We start from the raw sequence: 18,012 nt of genomic DNA on the forward strand, positions 1-18,012 counted from the left end.
ATACTCCCATCAAATCCACTTATACAATAAACTCAACTTCCTAATACCAACTATATTAATATTTCTACCAATATTTTGGGTTTTTTTTAGAGATTTTAACTTATGGAACAAATGTCCTATGGACCTGAACGACACATCAACTTTACGCATATTTAAAAGATCTTTAAAGCCATATTTTTATATATCATGTATTTTTTAATGTATTTGTTGGTGCAATGAAAATGTGTCTTGATGTGCCTTTTTATGTAACGTTTCTGTATATTTTTAACTATCTTTAATGTTTCTGTTCTTACAGTATAGTATGTAAACTAGAATCTTATTTTCATGGACACACGGAAGATTAGCAACCACCACGGTGGAAGCTAAGGGGGATCCAATGAACAAATAAATAAACTATCATTACAACGGCAACAGATTTTTAAATTACAGTTATAATTACACCATAATTGTAATTATAATTGACCCCAACCCAAGAATAATTTGATCTATTCTGTTGGACCAAACTAGCCAAAGTAGCAGAATAGTGCAGACAGCAGCAGATCTGAAGAACATCATGGAAAAATATCAGCAGGTTGTGTTCAGGGACGTTGAAGTGTTTGCTGCCCCATTTACCTGAAACGTGCACGTGGCGAGCGCACATCGTCACACGTCTGTTTCCGATAGACCCAAACAAAGTGCTGAGCTCAGCGGCAGGTGGTGGATTGGTGATTGGAGCAAACCGGATCATAACGGGTCATTAGCCGTGTTTGTTCTGCTGAGAACCAATCCCACGCACATATGCACTCAGGGGGCGTGGCCACGAGAAAGTCCGCTTTTTAAAGAGCTGAAGTTCTTACCTCAACCTCACACCTTCCTTCTTCTGTTCAGCCGGAGACATCAACAGGTGAGTGAACAACCGAGAACCAGGAACCATATGACAGGAACTACACACAGGGTCAACAGACCAGGAACCATAGAACAGGAACCATACGCAGGGTCAACAGACCAGGAACCATAGAACAGGAACCATACGCAGGGTCAACAGACCAGGAACCATAGAACAGGAACCATACACAGGGTCAACAGACCAGGAACCACACACCAGAAACCATACACAGGGTCAACAGACCAGGAACCATGGAACAGGAACCATACACAGGGTCAACAAACCAGGAACCATAAAACAGGATCCACACACAGGGTCAACAGAGCAGGAACCATGGAACAGGAATTACATGCTGAGTAAACAGACCAGTAACAACACACCAGGAACCATAGAACAGGAATCACACACAGGGTCAACAGACCAGGAACCACACACCAGGAACTACACAACAGGAACCACACACCAGGAACTACAGAACAGGAACCACACACCAGGAACTACAGAACAGGAACCACACACCAGGAACAGGAAACCAGATCTGTCAACATTCCCCTATAATTCCTACAGGACTCAGAGTCTGCTGTGGTTCTGGATTAGAGTCCAGTGTGTTTCAAACAGATCTGAACGTTTAGGTTTAAATGGGTTTCTACAGAGACAAAGTGGGAACCCATTGAACAGTTTAATGGTCCAGTCAAACGTGTCAGTAATTCACCTGACGACCATTTCAAACTGTCTTTGGGACCAAACTACGACCATTTAAACTACAGCACAGAACGGTTCCACATATAGTGGCGTTTTGGTATTTCTCTCTTTTCATTCTTAGGTGTAGCAGTTAGCACGTTAGCCTGGGTTTGATTCCCAGGCAGCAGGCCAATCTGTGTAGTTTGCATGTTCTCCCTGTTAATCGCTGATTTTAATGTGTCGTTGATTCCACAGAAGAGTTCTAGATATAAAAACACAGCTGATTAGTAAACAAAATAATTCAAACCTCTACTTTTTTACATTAACAAAGACAATTTACGCCAAAATTAAAAATTCCAAATAGTTACTTCCTTAAACGCAAATATAGAATGTCAATGCCAATGTCAGTGTTTTTATTATTATTAATGATTCAAACAGACAACATTAAACTTCTTCATCAGTGTTACTATGTTATCTTGTCCTGGTGCTTTCAGGTTCTCCTCCATCATGGCAGCGCTGTGGTTCTCCTCCCTGCTCCTCCTCCTGGTCTCCTCCGCTGCAGCTCAGGCTGTGGCTCCGCCCCAACACCTGTGTGGGTCACACCTGGTCGACGCCCTCTACCTGGTCTGTGGTGAACGAGGATTCTTCTACAACCCCAAGAGGGACGTGGACCCCCTGCTGGGTAAGAGTACTGATATATCCTACTGAAGTAGAACTGTTACTTGATTTACATTGTACTCAAGTAAAAAGTAGCTCAATTAAATAGTACTAGTGAAGTTACTAGTTACTCTAACCCCCCATGTTTATTTTTGGTAATAAAACTTGTCACAGTAAACAGCTAAAGTAACTTAATTTATTTTCCACAAAAGCATCTGTATGAAATAAAATGTTTTTCAACATGTACAATTATCATAATTAAATAATAATAATAATAATAATAATAAGTATAGCTACATTCATGAACTCTGTCAAATGTGCCATGTGGGTAACAACATAATAGGTGGCAGTGTGAACGGGCTATTTAGTGTATACATTTTTTGTTTTTTTTTTGACTAGCGAGTGAAGGCAAACATGGCCAAAAGCGCCTCAAAAGTGACAAAAATGTGACAAGATAAGAGTGTAAAGTGAAAATGGGTCAAAAACAGTACAAACTGGCCAAAAAAAGGGCAAATTAAGAGGAACCGGGGGTATATAATGGTCAAAATGTGGCAAACAATAGTGAAAAAAGGCAAAAAATGTGGAACAAAAAGATGAAAAGTGGCCAAAAAAATAACAATTAAAGAAAGGACAAATATTTGATAAAAAAAATGGATTTAAAAAAAAAAAAAATAGGAAAAAAGATATAAAAAGAGTCAGAACTTTTTGGAAAGGGGAAACAATGAGACAAAAAAAAAAATAGGTTTCCTGTTGGGATAATATGAAAAATTAAGACATAAAGAGCCACATGTTGAAAATCACTGACTTAATAACAGTTTCTACATGGTGTCTCTGATAATGTAGTGGGCTGGTCTGGACACAAAATGCTAGGGCAGAATGTTTGTTCCTGATAGAATAGGAACATATGGATTAAAAAAAAAGCTAAATGATTTATCTACAACTTGTCAGGAACATTAATCCAAAATTTCAAATGGAAATTATGAACGCTCTATGAGGAGTTTGCTTTTAAAGATGGTGGTTTGGCCAAAAAATGAGAAAAAGTGCCAAATTCGGCTTGCTAAATTAAGAATTACAGACTTCTTGTTGAATTTAGGATGTAGGTCCAAAGTGCATTTGGCGCTAACGAGTCCCGAAACTGCATCAACAAACTACATGTTAAATTTTTCACCAATTATAACGTCCTGCAAAATTTCATGACATTTCAACCCTGGGAAGGGCCTCAAAAATACAAGTAAAGTGGCAATAAAATAAAAATAATAAAAAGAAAAACCCATACAGAAACAATAGAGCCTTCGCACCACATTTGGTGTAATTAGTAATTGTGCGTGTAGAAATGTAATGAATTACTTCACTTCTTTTAAAACATACTTAAATACAAGTAAAATGACTGATTTAGAAATATACTTAAAAAAGTGCAAGTATCCATAATAGCAACTCAATTACAGTAACGTGAGTAATTGTAATCCATTACTTTCACCTGTGGTGAGTTCAGACAAAAGAATACCAGAGAAGTCGAGTGGGAGCTCCGACATTAAGTGGTGTTCCAAGTCACAGTTTCAAGTAGGAAGTCGAAAAATATCAAGTTCTGAGTTACCTGGAACACAGCATAAGCTCTGTAGAAAGAAGCTCAGATAGCTTCAGTGTGGAACCACGGATGTGTGTGTGTGTGCATTCAACCTGCTGTATATTATGGGATGTTTTCCAGGTTTCCTTCCCGCTGCTCAGGCTAACGTGGAGAACGAGGTTGCCTTCAAAGACCAGATGGAGATGATGGTGAAGCGAGGGATCGTAGAGCAGTGCTGCCATAAACCCTGTAACATCTTTGACCTGCAGAACTACTGCAACTGACCCCGCCCACCACCACGGCCCCGCCCAGTCAGTCTGATCTGGACCACACACTGCTGACTAATCAAAGTATTTTTCCTACAAAATAAAATGTTTGAATAAAGACTGAAGCAGAGTTTTCACTGGTAATTTAACAGATTGATACTAAAATAAATACAATATCCAAAGAAAGGCAGGACAAATTAAACCAGAACATCATCAAAAAAAAAAAAAAAATCAGAAATAATTTAGTCCATTCAGAGACTAATTTTGAAATAATAGAATTAAGACATAATGTTAACTGATTTAAATGTCACATGTCAAATTATGAACTAATAGTAATAATAACTATATGTTTTTCCACTCAATTTGTTTTTTCTTATTCTGTGTGTTTTGTGTTTTTTTTTTACATTTTGTGTTTATGACAAACCTCTCTATCACACACACACGCACACACACTGTTACAAGGCAAAAGGGTTGTGTCATGGCAAGCTTAGGATAAAAGCACAAGGAGCAATTCAGGTTCCAAAAATCAGTCGATTTATTTTCTGTCTTTAGTCCAAAACAGCAATTGTTCTTCAAACAACAGGAAAGAGTGAGAGAATCTTCAAAAAAATAAATACTCCCACAAAGTGTTCAGCTCAGACCTGCTCAAACATCTCCACTCCAGGCATGCTGCAGGAGCCATTTTTTCCTCCTTCACTTCCTGCTCAGTTTTATAGGCCTGAGGCTCCTCCTCCTCAATCTCTGCATTTCATTTTTCACTAACCAAAACTGAACCCTTTATAATTACAATAAAACAATAATTACAATAAAACAAGAATTTAACAAAATACATTAAACATAATTTTTCCTCTTGCAAAACAAATTAAATACATGTTTGATTTCTACATGTTTTTTTTTTGTGAGGGAGCTTTTGCTTCCTAACATTTCACCCTTCCTCCCCCCTCTGGTTTACAAATGTCAGGTAAACGTGAGAGATAATCGGCAATGATGTTTCTCCTACCAGGGCAGTGATGTACGGTGAACTGGTATAGCTGAAGGGCTAAGCACCAACGTAGGATTCTCAGATTCTGATGTTGCTTTGAGTGCATCCACGTCAATGGTCTGTGATCAGTCTGTAAAATAAAAATCCTTCCCAAGAGGTAATATTTTAGAGAATCAACCGCCCATTTTATAGCTAGGCCTTCTTTCTCTTTCTGAAGTAGAAATAGTCTTTGACAACAGGACATTTTCTTTTAAACTGAATCCCAAATCATATGTAATTAGTCTCATATTTGAATGTTTGGAGGGCTTTTATTTTGAAACAACACAACAGAATGACTTAAAACTTCCTATTACGCTGAAGTGACAATAGTGTGTGGAAACAGGGTTTTGTTAGAAATAGCAATAAAAAGCTATTGGCTTAAGTTAACAATTGTCAATTACTTGAGCTTTTATTTTGAAAGTACACATCACAAATTCTGTACATTTCTTTTGACAGTTTTTGCTATCGTTGACTGTCTTTTGCTCTGTGCCCGACAAATGCTTTTATTTTGTAACCAGTTCCGAGAAGCCATTACCCTAAAGCTTCTGGCTTGAACGCAGTAAAAAAGCAGGTAAGCTAGCTGTTTACGCTAATCTTTAAAACAAATTTACGTTAGTAAAAAAACTATTGATGGAACTACATAAACATATTGTATATACACATGCATATGATGGTGTACTGTATAAATATTGTACATCAATGCAGTTATTAACAACACATTACCGAAAAGCCCAGTTATCTCACTCGGAATCAATGGATTCGAATTGCCGCCAATAACTTCCGTAACGATGAGTCTCCATGAATCAAGCATTTTGAACTTCCGTTGTTGCAACTCTCTACACGGCTCTGTACCTGTCTAAACACATGACGGTGCATCATCGTGTTCACAGTGCACGCCCCCCACGGGGTTGCATTTCATTCCTCTCCGTTGCCTTTGTGTGCATGAGAGGGGGAGGGGCCTGTTGTTCACCTGCTCACACAAAGAGACAGAGCCTCACCTGCAGAGACTCATCTTCATCATCATCAACAATGAGACACGTTCAGCTACTCAACGAGACGTGCAACAATGGTGAGACACACACAAACACACACACTGCATCTCTTGTTGCTCGCTGTGTATGGATGGGACGTCAGACTCTTTACTCATCTTCAGCTGATAATGATGATGATGTTAATGATGATGATGAAAAGAGATCCATTAAATCAGAGGTAAGAGCGACATAGTCATACATCTGTTTTTGTTTTTACGGCTCTTGATGTCTTAGAGAAGTTGATGGTGACTCTACTAGTCTGTTATACACAGTGTGTAATACACAACACGTCATGTTGTGTACACTGTGCACGCTCTGTGCACCTGATGAAGGCTGAGTGTCAAGTGTCGGAATCCGTGTTTACTGTGTACACACACCTGTGCAGGTTCTACTGCTTTTACTCTTGTTACAAACCACAGACACACAACTCTGCCTTTGACTCGCAACTCTGCTTTGGACCCACAACGTGGCCTTGGACTCACAAAATCTGCATCAGGGACACACACCTCTGCCGTAGACTCACAGCTTTACTTTGGCACAACTCTACTAAATCTGATACACATCTCCGCTGAAGAGGCACACAACTCTATCAGACTCCAGCATCTACATCAGATACACAACTGTGCTTCAGACTCATAATAAATAATGCACAGCAGATCCAATGTGGTATGACTTTAGTGTAAATAGAAACAGAAAGTAAAGTTGTGCTTAGTTTAGTTTGGTTCATGTGTTGGGCAGTGGTACTTCCTCTGCAGGTGGTGAGAAATTGGGCACAAAATATGAGCCTGATTTACAGGTTTTCTGTTTTCTGGATGAAAAACTAAATAAATGCACACCAATGAGTGACAGTATAAACGCCCTGCCTCCGAGTCCCAACTGGAAAAGTTAGACCTAAAGTTAAGAGGTACCTGCAGTGGAAATGTATATAACAAAAATAAATAAAATATTTTGTCTCTGAGCCCAATAATGACACTAAGTCAGAGTTATCCAGACGTTGGCACAAAAATATTGGTACGGGGTACACACTTAATGTGTTTCCGTTCGGACGAAATTTGTTGATATGTGAGTACCGCTTCAAGCTGAGCTGCTATGAGAGGGATCTGCAAGCCAAAGTTACGTCTGAAACCAGTTGCAGTCCCGACGGAATTTCTTCACAGAAAGTCCTTCAATGCAGCTTGTTAAGCGAACGACTACGTTTCTGCTTACAGGGAACACTATGGCGGTTGTCATGGCACTAACGGTTACCACACCCCGACCAGATTGTTCCCTCTTATTTCCATGTGGCTAAAAGATGAGCTGTTACCTGTACTTTAGGGCGCCGTCAGGTGCTGATCCTCAGAGGTAGGGAAGCATCATCTCATCAATAAACAGATATCCTTTAAAGCAGCTTCCATTTTTTTGCACTTCCAACACCTAACTACTCAGCCATGGCTCGTTTCTGCTGCTAACAACAACTCTGTCCATGAGGCTAATTCTGCATGCTGTAGACGTACAAGAAACAGGTAGTTGGTGAGAAAGGTGATATTTCATCCTCTCCTAACATACAACCTGGATGCTGCATTTTATCACTAAGGGAGAGGTGACACACGGCTGCTTTTGAGCCGACAGCTAACAGAAAAACTACACTTCCCACAATGTAAACAGACCTGATTACGCCTCTACCTCCCACAATGCACCATTTTTTTAAAGCAATGCCATGCCGATTATCAAACGTGCATCATATCCTGATTAAAATCGTGGCTCTCCATAGTTTATGCCCCAAGGTATAAAATTGTTCTAAAAAGTCCTTATAATGTGTTTTTTTTTTATAAAAAAGGTGATCATATTATTATTATATTTATATTATTGGTAATACATAAAAACACATTTTTTCATTCATATACTGCACATTTCCACTACTGGTACCCTTTAAAGTTAGACTTTTCTTGTGAATATGCTCATGGTGTCTTATAATCCCACGTGGGATGGGCCATAACACAATTCATTCATTCATAAGTGCTTCTATGGTCGCTGTTGGTGACGCTTAGAACCAAATTATCTGTAGTTTCCCCGCCCACCTGCCCATACTGAGCTGTATACTTAAGCATGCATTAAAGCCAAAATAAAGCAGATACATGAATAGAAACACGTCTGTGTCATAATAAACTGAAACTGAACAGGGTGTCTGTTTATTCTCTGATTAATTAACTTTGTGAATCTAAACCAATGTGGTTTATGCATTAGAGGGCAGCCACTCTGACATTTTACAACAAAGTACGCCAAATTGAAACACTCTGACTAAAATGTGAAGAGCTGGATGTCAATCAATCAACAACACTACTTCATACCCAAATACAAATGTATTCAGCAGAAACATATTGTTTGGGGGTTTAGGTCATCTTTGAGTCAACATTTTGATAACCTGCTTCGTAGTACAGCTGCTCTGTGACTGCGAATGTTTGGTTAAGTGAAGCCCGCTAACGGAGAGATATCCTGGATATAGATACCCAGCTTCGAAGCAGAGAAGCTGCTCTTCATCAAGAACTTAAAATCTCTTTGTGTTTTTGAGAGAGAACACACACTACTCACAATAAGTTAGGGATATTGTTATTTACATGAGTGCTTTTCCTCTTTGGTCTGAATTTTATTGAAATAAGTACTAGTTCCCTTTAATATTCCTATAAATGAATGAGGAGAAGCACAGTTTTATTAGTGCAATATTTATTACCCCAATAATTTAGACAATAACAAAGAAAGCCCCAAATAACCAAAATTGACAAAGTCAGTAGTGGGTGTTATCACCATTTTCCGCAATGACAGCTTGACAGCGACGTCTCATGATCCTAACTAGCCTCATGAGGCAATGCGTTTCACTCCGTCACAAGTGCTACATGCAGTTCTGCCAGGTCACGTGGGGGTGGGCTACGAGCATGTAGTCGCTGCTTCAGCTGGTCCCAGATGTGGTCTATGAGGTTCAGGTCAAGGGACATTGCTGGCCATACCATATGAGGCACTCCGATTTCCTGAAGTCGAGCTGTGACAATTCTGGTACGATGTGGTTGAGCATTATCATCCACGAACAGAAAGTTGGGGGTGTGCTGGCAGAATTAAGGGGTGATGATGGGTTCTATGATGTCTCCGAGGTAAGAATGTGCAGTGACCGAGCCATCAACAATCACCAAATCTGTTTTGCGCTGACTGGTGATGCCTGCCTAGACTGTTGCACCTCCTCCACCAAAGCAAACCCTGGGCACCATGTTGACCTCGGCGTATCGCTCACCTTGCCATCTCCAGCACTGTTTATGACCATAATTTCTGTGCAAGGTGACCTGACACTCATCAGTGAATTGTTCTGGTCACATGGTCCTGTGCCCACCGCAAACGGTCACAGTGGTGTCTTGGTTGAGTGAGTGTTTGAGGTCCTCGACGATGTTCTCGGCTCTTCGTTTACAGAGGTCAAGGAGACCTCACTGATGTTGTCTGCTGCATTTAAGACCCTCTGCCATACCTTTTAACTTCTGCACTGAAGCAGGAATATCAAGCACAGTTATAAAAATGTCAATGAACAACGACATTACTTAAGTTGTAGGACCACAAGGCAGTACTCATACAGAGACTCATAACTTTTCACACACAGACACACACACACACACACACACGCACACGCACACGCACACGCACACGCACACACACACTACTCTGCATTTTATTCACAATGTTGCATCAGACATAAAACTCTCACAGGAGGATTATTCCAAGAGTTTTAACCTGGTAAAGATACAGAGGTAATCACGATGCCAATACACTCAGGATGTGTGTGATGTCATTTCCTGTGCCTCTGTGTGTTCAGGCTCTATGATGAGGTTGTGGTGTGGCTCCCAGTCAGCAGTATGTGTGTTTACTGCTGATCAGACATGGGACACACACCTGAACGATAGCACGCCCACATCAGGTAAACACACGCACGCACACAGTGTTAACTTGTTAAAGCTTTGTCTTTCGGCCTTAGTGTTAGTAAAAACGGTGACCATTGTGTGGGTTTTAGTCAGGCATGTTTTCTAAAGCAAGAAAAACCCCCGTGAAGACAGATGCCAACAGATCAAGGACAGCTAATCTTCTCATATCAGTGTTAACCCTGTGAAGCAATCAACCAACAATATCTCAGACCTGTGACATCCAAACATCTAACCATCCTAGTTTACACACAACACACATTTGATTATAATTAGGGCTGTCACTTTAACGCGTCAATTGTGAATAATTACAGGAAAAATTAACACGCCAAATTTTTATTTTGTTTGCACCCCAAACAGCGCGGAACATTTCTCATTCTCGCGTTCCTGGTATACCCATAATACTGACACACTGGCTACAACGGTAGAACCTGAGGAGAAGTCTTTGTGGGAGTTAATTTTAGTTAAAAACAAACACTGAATAGAAAACTAAAGCCCAGTTGTGTGCAAATTATGTAAGAAAGAGTTTGTGGCTCAGAGGAGCTCTTCCTCCTCCGGCGAAACTTTTCCACCTCAATGTTAACTATGTAGCAGCTAGCACGGACAGCGGCCCTTCTATTCATCTATTCGGACGCTACACTAGACAGAGTGGCCCAAACAATCCACACTGGACTAGATGACAGGGTTCAGAGACAAAATGAATAAGTCCATGAGTGACAAATGAACAAAGTGAGTGAAATAATGATTGTATTGGACAGTCGACCACTATCAGTTGTAGAGGATGTGGGCGGGGCTACTACTACTACTAAGTGATTACAGAACTGTGCTTGATGGGTCTGATATATTTATTATATAGTATCTGAAGGAGAGAAAAAGCAACAAGTCTATGATGTGCTAACTTATAGCACTACATATAGACCTGATTTTCTTTTTTATTTCATTTCTATTATTTGTAGATTAACTAAAGTGCACATCAATATTTCCCCTGAGGGTCTAAACTAAAGGAGTCAGCACCCCTTGGCTCTAGCCTCACATACAGTGGAATGGAAATGGTTCAAGTCTGTTAAAAACAAACAATACATTACTTTATGAAGCCACTTTGTTATACATAAATCTTTCGATCTGCCATAATAATGTAATTTAAATAAAAATACTTCAAGTTGAGGTTATTTCTCAGCAGTTTTTTAGGTTAGATTAATTCATCACAGACCATAATTAACCTATGACAGTCCTAATTATAAGAAAACAAGTTAATTTAACTCCTCAAAGGCAAAGGCCTGAATACGAACAATGGAGAACCACAGAGTTTCAGATACAAAGTTCACACTGCAGAGTACAACCAGTTGGTATCGGCTGCAGTCCTGAAGGACAGTACTGAAGCAACATGGAACGTCCCAGCAAGACTCTGATGCACTTCCTCATGCACTGTGCCTACAGTGTCTGGAAGCTGAGGAAGACGTCTTTCAGAACCGAGGAGTGAGAAACCATAAACTTGGCATTAAAAAGAGCACTGTGTAAATAAAGCATGTGTGATTGCCTTGATCTGGAGAGAGTTCCAGGATAAACATGAACCTGTATCAGTTTGTTTCTGTGCGTGTCTGTCTGTTTGTGCGTGTGTGTATGTGTGCTTGCACAGACGTGCGCTCTGAAAGGACGTACAATCCGTGGATCGGCCTGACTCTCGCCCTCCTGTCGGCTGTTCTGATTGGAAGCAGTGTCATCCTGAAGAAGAAAGCTCTGCTACGGTTACTTAAAAAGGGAAGCACCAGAGCAGGTAAGTCTGACCTGTCTGTAACACACCTGTCTGTGTTTGTATGTGTCTATTGGTCTCTTTCCACTTCAACAGTAACTGACAATGACAGGCATACTGGGTTTGTGTCTACCTTTGTTGTTTCTGTCTATGATGACTGGTTTCCTTAGTCTGTGTATGTTCATGTCTCTGTTTCTATGTGTTGCTGTGTCAGTTAGTGTGTTTGTCTGTGTTAAGGTATCTGTATTTGTGTCTGTTATCTGTCTGTCTTGGACTGTGTTTGTCCATCAGTGTACCTTTGTATTAGTAGCTATGCTTCCATTGCAGTTTTTTGCAAAGTAAAAGCAATATTTCTGAAGTTTCAACAAAGCATTCATGCGCTTTGAACGTGTTTCCATTGAAGGTTGTTTTGGAGCCTCGTAGTGAGACTTGTCTGTAGGAAGACGGACGCTCCAAACCTCCTTCCTTATAACACTTTGTATCCTTTGTTGTTTCACGTCTAATGTGGCAGTAATAATTTTAAAAATAATGCTAAGAAACGTCTGGGTCTCCTCTTCTGTCCACGCTGTTTTCACAGAGAGAAGTGGTCATGTGACCAGGTACATTACTTCATGTGACATGTAATTGCAAAAAAAGTGTTTCCATTGTGCTTTTGCATTGCATTTCAATATCAAAACATCTGCAAAACCTTCCCATGAATTAAAAAAAAAAAACAACTTTTTAGCAACATTCGATTTTGCGCATTTTCAGGGGCAATGGAAACGCAGCTCATGTCAGTTTGTTGGTCTCAGTCTTTCTCTTGATGGTTGTCATGGTAACCTGATGGGCAGAGTTTGTGTGTTTCCCTACAGGTGATGGTGGTCATGGTTACTTAAAGGACTGGCTGTGGTGGAGCGGTCTGCTGACCAGTAAGATTTAATCTATGTGGCAATAATATTAATTTAATGTTGTTATTAACACCTCTGTGTGTGTGTGTGTGTGTGTGTGTGTAAACTCAGTGGGATCTGGGGAAGTGTGTAACTTTGTTGCCTACATGTTTGCTCCTGCTACCCTGGTGACTCCTCTGGGTGCTCTGAGCGTGCTCATCAGGTGAGGTAAGGGTGAAGTTGCCGGGGGTTACCAGGCAGCAGTCAGGTGAGCCTTTGAAGTGACTGTGTGCTGCTCTTAGTGCAGTGCTGTCCTCCTACCTGCTGGGGGAGCTGCTGAATGTGGTGGGGAAACTTGGCTGTCTGATATGCATCTTGGGAAGCATTCTATTGGTCATTCACGCACCACAGGAACAGGAAGTGACATCACTAGAGGAAATGACCAAAATGCTGCTCCAGCCAGGTGAGTCCAGATTATTAAACCACTGACTAAACCACTTTGGAACTGGATCTGAACTGGTTCAAACAGACTCAGAGAATATTCTTTACGTAGAGGATTGTGAAAATGATGGAGCTGATGATGAAGATGATAATGCGCTGTCCTTTGACTCCGCCCCCTCTTGTTTCAGTGTTCCATGTGTTAGTATTCTGTGACTCCGCTCCCTTTTGTTTTACAATTCATGACTTGTGTTAGTGTCCTGTAACTCCGCCCCCTCTTTTCCAGTGTTTCTAACTTGTGTTAATGTCCTGTGACTCCGCCCCCTCTTGTCCAGTGTTACTAACTTGTGTTAGTGTTCTGTGACCCCACCCCCTTTTGATTTACATATTATGTCTTGTTTGTGTTCTGTGACTCCGCCCCCTTTTGTTTCAAGATTCCATGTGTTAGTATCCTGTGACTCCTCTTCCTCTTGTTTCAGGGTTTCTGATTTGTGTTAATATGCTGTGACTCCACCCCCTCTCATTTTAAAGGGGACATATCATGCTAAATCCACTTTTTTATCCCTTAAATGCATTTATGCTATAATAATGAGGAATTCAGACCCAAGCATTGCAGTTCCGCTTTATATAGACCACAACTGTATGATTTATATGTAAAAAGGAAAGATTTAAAACCATGATATGTCCCCTGTAATGTTCCTGACTTGTTTGTGTTCTGTGACACCGCCCCCTTTTGTTTCAGGGTTCCTGACCTTCGTGGCGCTGGTGTTGGCCGCGTGCGCGGTGCTGGTGATCTTCGTCTGTCCTCGGTTTGGTCGGACCAACGTCCTGGCATACGTTAGCGTGTGTTCGCTGCTCGGAGCATTCAGCGTGTCCTCAGTCAAAGGCCTCGCCATCGTCCTCCATAAAGGTGAGACCAACTCAGGTGGTGTTGAGTCCACCTGGTGCATTGTGGGTGATGAGTGGGTGTGTACTCTCTTCCCAGTGATCTATGACAAGACGGTGCTTACTGAGCCGCTCACCTGGATACTGCTGCTCACGCTGATAGTTTCCATAGCAACGCAGGTGAGGCTCTACAAACAAATTTTCATGGGTTAGACAATGAAAATTACCTAACAAACAATTTTGTATCCAAACACTTAGCTACATGAGGGAGGCTGATCAGGAAATGAAGCACATCTGAGTGCAAAACAGGAGGGAGCTAATCACATACAGCAGACACACTGACATGACTGGGAGTGAAGACACAAACAGGAATATCTGAACCCACAGAAAGACACAAAAACTAACAAAGACCAAAACAAGATCTTCGAGAAACAAATGCATGGATACAAAATTAACTTGAAGCCTGTCTCGGTTTGACTCAGTACTTACACATCTTACATCGTAACCATGACGCGGTACGTGTAAACAGAAGAAGAGAAATTTCTTAGCATTATACTTTAAAATTATTACTGCCGCATCAGACGTAAAACAACAAAGGAATCCAGAATTTAATAAGGAGGTTTGGAGCTTCGCGGGATGAATTTTCACAAGAGTTACGAGGTTCCTGCCCAAAACAGCCTTCAATGGAAACACGTTCAAAGCGCAAATACTTTCTTGACATTTACAGGTGCTGGTCATATACTGTAATTAGAATATCATAAAAAAGTAGATTTATGTCAGTAATTCCATTCAAAAAGTGAAACTTGTATATTATATTCATTCATCACACACAGACTGATATATTTCAAATCAGTGCAACAATCAAAGCAAATCTCTGGAGAGTAAACTGATGTTACACTGAGCGTTACGTCAACAGTTAAAAACAATAATCACATTGTATGATGTGACTTTCTTACTTATTGTAAACCTTTCAGCACCGCCTTTCGACGTCCCATGAAAAGGTCGTCGTTGTCGGACCACCATGTAATGAGGTTGCTGGTGTCCTCATCAGTCCCTTTGGAAAACAAAACTCACTAACAGTGTTGTAATGCGGCTATAGGGATGTTTCTATATCATTACCACAGCAGGCCACACTAGTGCTAAAGAAACACACATAACGATGATTAATATAAGTTCATTACAGATCCTGGCCGGATAATATGCTTGATGACTAACCATAATATCATTTAATACCCAAGTTGTAATAGGCAGAGCAGACGAGCTTCGTCCCCAGCTAGTCTGCTGCTAGCAAACAGCTAACTACTAGCAAGCAGCAACATGTTATGAAGCGTCTGACAAATCCACTTAACGCATTCAAGGTTGCCTCAACATATTCGTGGGGTGTCAGGATTACCCTTTAACCATATAACATACAAAAACAACAGAAACTTACATATATATCGCTGTCCGTCCAGCTGCTGGCTTGGACCGGCTTCCTCCATCTCCGCTTTGAATTGACGCTCTCGAGTCGCAATGCATCATGGGGCAGTTGAGTGCACATGTCGTGTGCTCCCCATGTACACTTCAAAAATGTCCGGAAGTAGTGTACATCCGGGTATTCCTGAAGTCCATACTCTGTGCAAACAGGTCAAATCAGACGCACTTTAGACACCATACTGAGTGCGAATAGTGCGGTTGGTGTGCAACTTCGGACACAGCCATAGTGTACATCCGAATATGGGACCACTACGCACTAAATATGTATGGGAATAGTGCGGCGTGCGCCATTTCGGACACAGCCGCTGTCTCTTGTTCAAGAGTGGCTGGACACAAGGAATGTGACAGCTGAAACCATGTCTTACACACGTCTGTACGTGGTGGTTCTTGAAGCACTGACTCCAGCTACAGTCACTCTTTGTGAATCTCCCCCACATTTTATAATGGGGTTTGTTTCACAATCCTCTCCAGGGCGTGGTTATCACTATTGCTTGTACACTTTTTTCTACCTCATCTTTACCTTCCCTTCACCTCTCTATTAATGTGTTTGGACACAGAGCTCTGTGAACAGCCAGCCTCTTTAGCCATGGCCTTTTGTGTATTGTCCTCCTTGCGAAAGGTTTCAATGGTCGTCTATTAGACAATTGTCAGGTCAGCAGTCTTCCCAATGATTCTAGACTGGAGATCATTTACAGGCCTACAGGCAGGTGTTTGAGTTAATTAGCTGATTAGACTGGAGCACCAGGTTCAATAATGAACCTCTCCACAAAATTCAAAATTTCTGAGATACTCACTTTGGGGTTTTCATTAGTTGTCAGTTGTAATCATCAACATTAAGAAATAAATGGTAAATGGACTTGATTTATATAGAGCTTTATTCCCACACTGAAGCAGTCTCAAAGTGCTTTACCTATCAGCTCATTCACCCAATCACTCTCACATTCACACACCAGTGGGACAGGACTAGTCGATCATTGAGAGCAAATTAGGGTTCAGTGTCTTGCCCAAGGACACTTCGACACATAGTCAGGTACTGGGATCGAACCCCCAACCTCTCGATCAGAAGACGACCCTCTACCACCTGAACCACGGTCGATATGTCAGTCTGTGTCAAATTAATGTATATTTTATACAAGTTTCACTTTTTGAATGGAATTACTGAAATGAATCCACTTTTTCATGATATGACCAGCACCTGTAGAAATATCGCTTTTATTTTGCGAAAATCTGTAATGGAAACGCAGTTCCTGATAATCTAGTGGGTTGGTCTGGACAGAAAATGCCAGGACTGAAATGTTTGTCCCAGTCTACCCCTGGATTCACTGATGCACTTCTTTGAGTAATTACTGCATCACAGTTTGTCAAACATGTCGACGTCCACAAGCGTGAGTTTAAAGTGTTTTTTATTGCATCTGTAGCTTCTACATTGTACGAGGAAAGTCTAGTACCTTGGGTTGGGATCTCTTCATGTGAAACATGTTTGTGTGTGTTCTAGGTCAACTACCTGAACAAGTCGTTGGACTCCTTCTCCACTCTGCTGGTCTATCCCATCTACTACGTGTTTTTCACCTCTGTGGTTCTGCTCACCTCCATCATCCTCTTCCAGGAGTGGTACAGCATGGCGGCGGTGGACGTGGCCACCACGCTCTGTGCCTTCCTGGTCATAGTGGTGGGTGTGGCCATGTTGCACCTGTTCAGGGAGCTACAGGTGAGTGTGTGTGACGCTCAGGTACAGAACGTTCTCCAATGATTCCTGGTGTGTTGATGCAGATCACTGTGACTCAGCTGAGCAGTCAGCTGACTCAGCCAATGGGAGAGCAGCTTTCAGAGGAGCTGTCAACCAATGAAGGAGAAGAACAAAAGGGGAAGAAGGAGGACAGGTACAGGCTGGTGGAAACCATGTCAACAGAGAGTCCTTCTGACTCCAGAGAGGAAGGACCGAGAGTCTTCATCATCAGCTGAGTGTGTGTCACTCAGTTTTAATCTTTAACATGCAGCTATGAATGTTTTTAAGTTGAACTTTAACCTCAACTTTGTTTTTAATGACTGAAACTTTATCACAAGTACCTTTATAAAGCTGGACTGAAATATAACAGTGAAACGATGATAGCTAACTGCTAACGGCTAACAGCTGGAAGTCAAACTGTGAGAAAATAAAACACCTGCATAACAACTTCTTACTAAAGGTTGTGTGTGAGCTTTGTTGGTTTAGGTTAAACATCTGACTTAGTAAACCACTACCACCACCACCCAGAGCCGGATTAAATGAATGAACTACACTAGTCAGACTGGATTTTTTGTACCCCCCTCAATCGATCCGTCTCCGGGCCTTGCTCGGCCTCTGGCTTTGTAAAACACTAGCAGGTTTACAACTGTCAGGCGTTTGCCCGACAGAAACTTCTGTTTAGCCCCCCACTGTTCTTCTTCTTTTTCTTTTCTTTTCACGTTTTGCTGCACCTGAAAGTAGGGGTGTTTGATATTTGAAAAAACATCTCACAATTTTTTGTTTGTAAAATCACGATCACGATTTTGTAGTGATTTTTTCATTCACATCATTTGGACTATTTACCAGTAAACAAA

General features: G+C 41.2%; 2 protein-coding genes across 4 annotated transcripts; both read left to right on the top strand.

The window, feature by feature from the left end:
* Positions 1-865: 865 nt before the first annotated feature.
* Positions 866-4,084, top strand: LOC114475502 (insulin-like). Its single transcript, XM_028466364.1, has 3 exons — positions 866-883; positions 2,041-2,228; positions 3,909-4,084. Exons 2-3 carry the CDS (start codon positions 2,054-2,056, stop codon positions 4,049-4,051), a joined length of 318 nt encoding a protein of 105 aa, XP_028322165.1. The 5' UTR covers positions 866-883; positions 2,041-2,053; the 3' UTR covers positions 4,052-4,084.
* A 1,907-nt stretch (positions 4,085-5,991) lies between these two features.
* Positions 5,992-17,648, top strand: LOC114475487 (magnesium transporter NIPA3-like). Of its 3 annotated transcripts, XM_028466335.1 has the most exons (10): positions 5,992-6,123; positions 9,915-10,016; positions 11,654-11,791; positions 12,619-12,675; positions 12,766-12,856; positions 12,936-13,096; positions 13,814-13,981; positions 14,057-14,136; positions 16,928-17,140; positions 17,203-17,645. In XM_028466335.1, the coding sequence occupies exons 1-10, from the start codon at positions 5,997-5,999 to the stop codon at positions 17,392-17,394; spliced, it is 1,329 nt and encodes a 442-aa protein (XP_028322136.1). In that variant the 5' UTR covers positions 5,992-5,996; the 3' UTR covers positions 17,395-17,645. The 3 variants fall into 3 exon arrangements, with proteins under 3 accessions (XP_028322136.1, XP_028322140.1, XP_028322139.1); XM_028466339.1 differs by lacking the exon at positions 14,057-14,136 and having other exon boundaries at positions 17,203-17,395; XM_028466338.1 differs by lacking the exon at positions 9,915-10,016 and having other exon boundaries at positions 6,005-6,123; positions 17,203-17,648.
* Positions 17,649-18,012: the final 364 nt, after the last annotated feature.

The sequence above is a fragment of the Gouania willdenowi genome, chromosome 14 (genome assembly GCF_900634775.1).
Source record: "Gouania willdenowi chromosome 14, fGouWil2.1, whole genome shotgun sequence".
Lineage (NCBI taxonomy): Eukaryota > Metazoa > Chordata > Actinopteri > Blenniiformes > Gobiesocidae > Gouania > Gouania willdenowi.

Excerpts from the sequence above, each read along its gene's own strand:
- LOC114475502 (XM_028466364.1), top strand. The coding sequence starts at position 2,054 with ATGGCAGCGCTGTGGTTCTCCTCCCTGCTCCTCCTCCTGGTCTCCTCC. Across the intron at positions 2,229-3,908 it reads GGACGTGGACCCCCTGCTGG|GTTTCCTTCCCGCTGCTCAG; the intron begins GTAAGAGTACTG and ends GATGTTTTCCAG.
- LOC114475487 (XM_028466335.1), top strand. The coding sequence starts at position 5,997 with ATGAGAGGGGGAGGGGCCTGTTGTTCACCTGCTCACACAAAGAGACAG. Across the intron at positions 12,857-12,935 it reads GCTCTGAGCGTGCTCATCAG|TGCAGTGCTGTCCTCCTACC; the intron begins GTGAGGTAAGGG and ends TGCTGCTCTTAG. Across the intron at positions 17,141-17,202 it reads ACCTGTTCAGGGAGCTACAG|ATCACTGTGACTCAGCTGAG; the intron begins GTGAGTGTGTGT and ends GTGTTGATGCAG.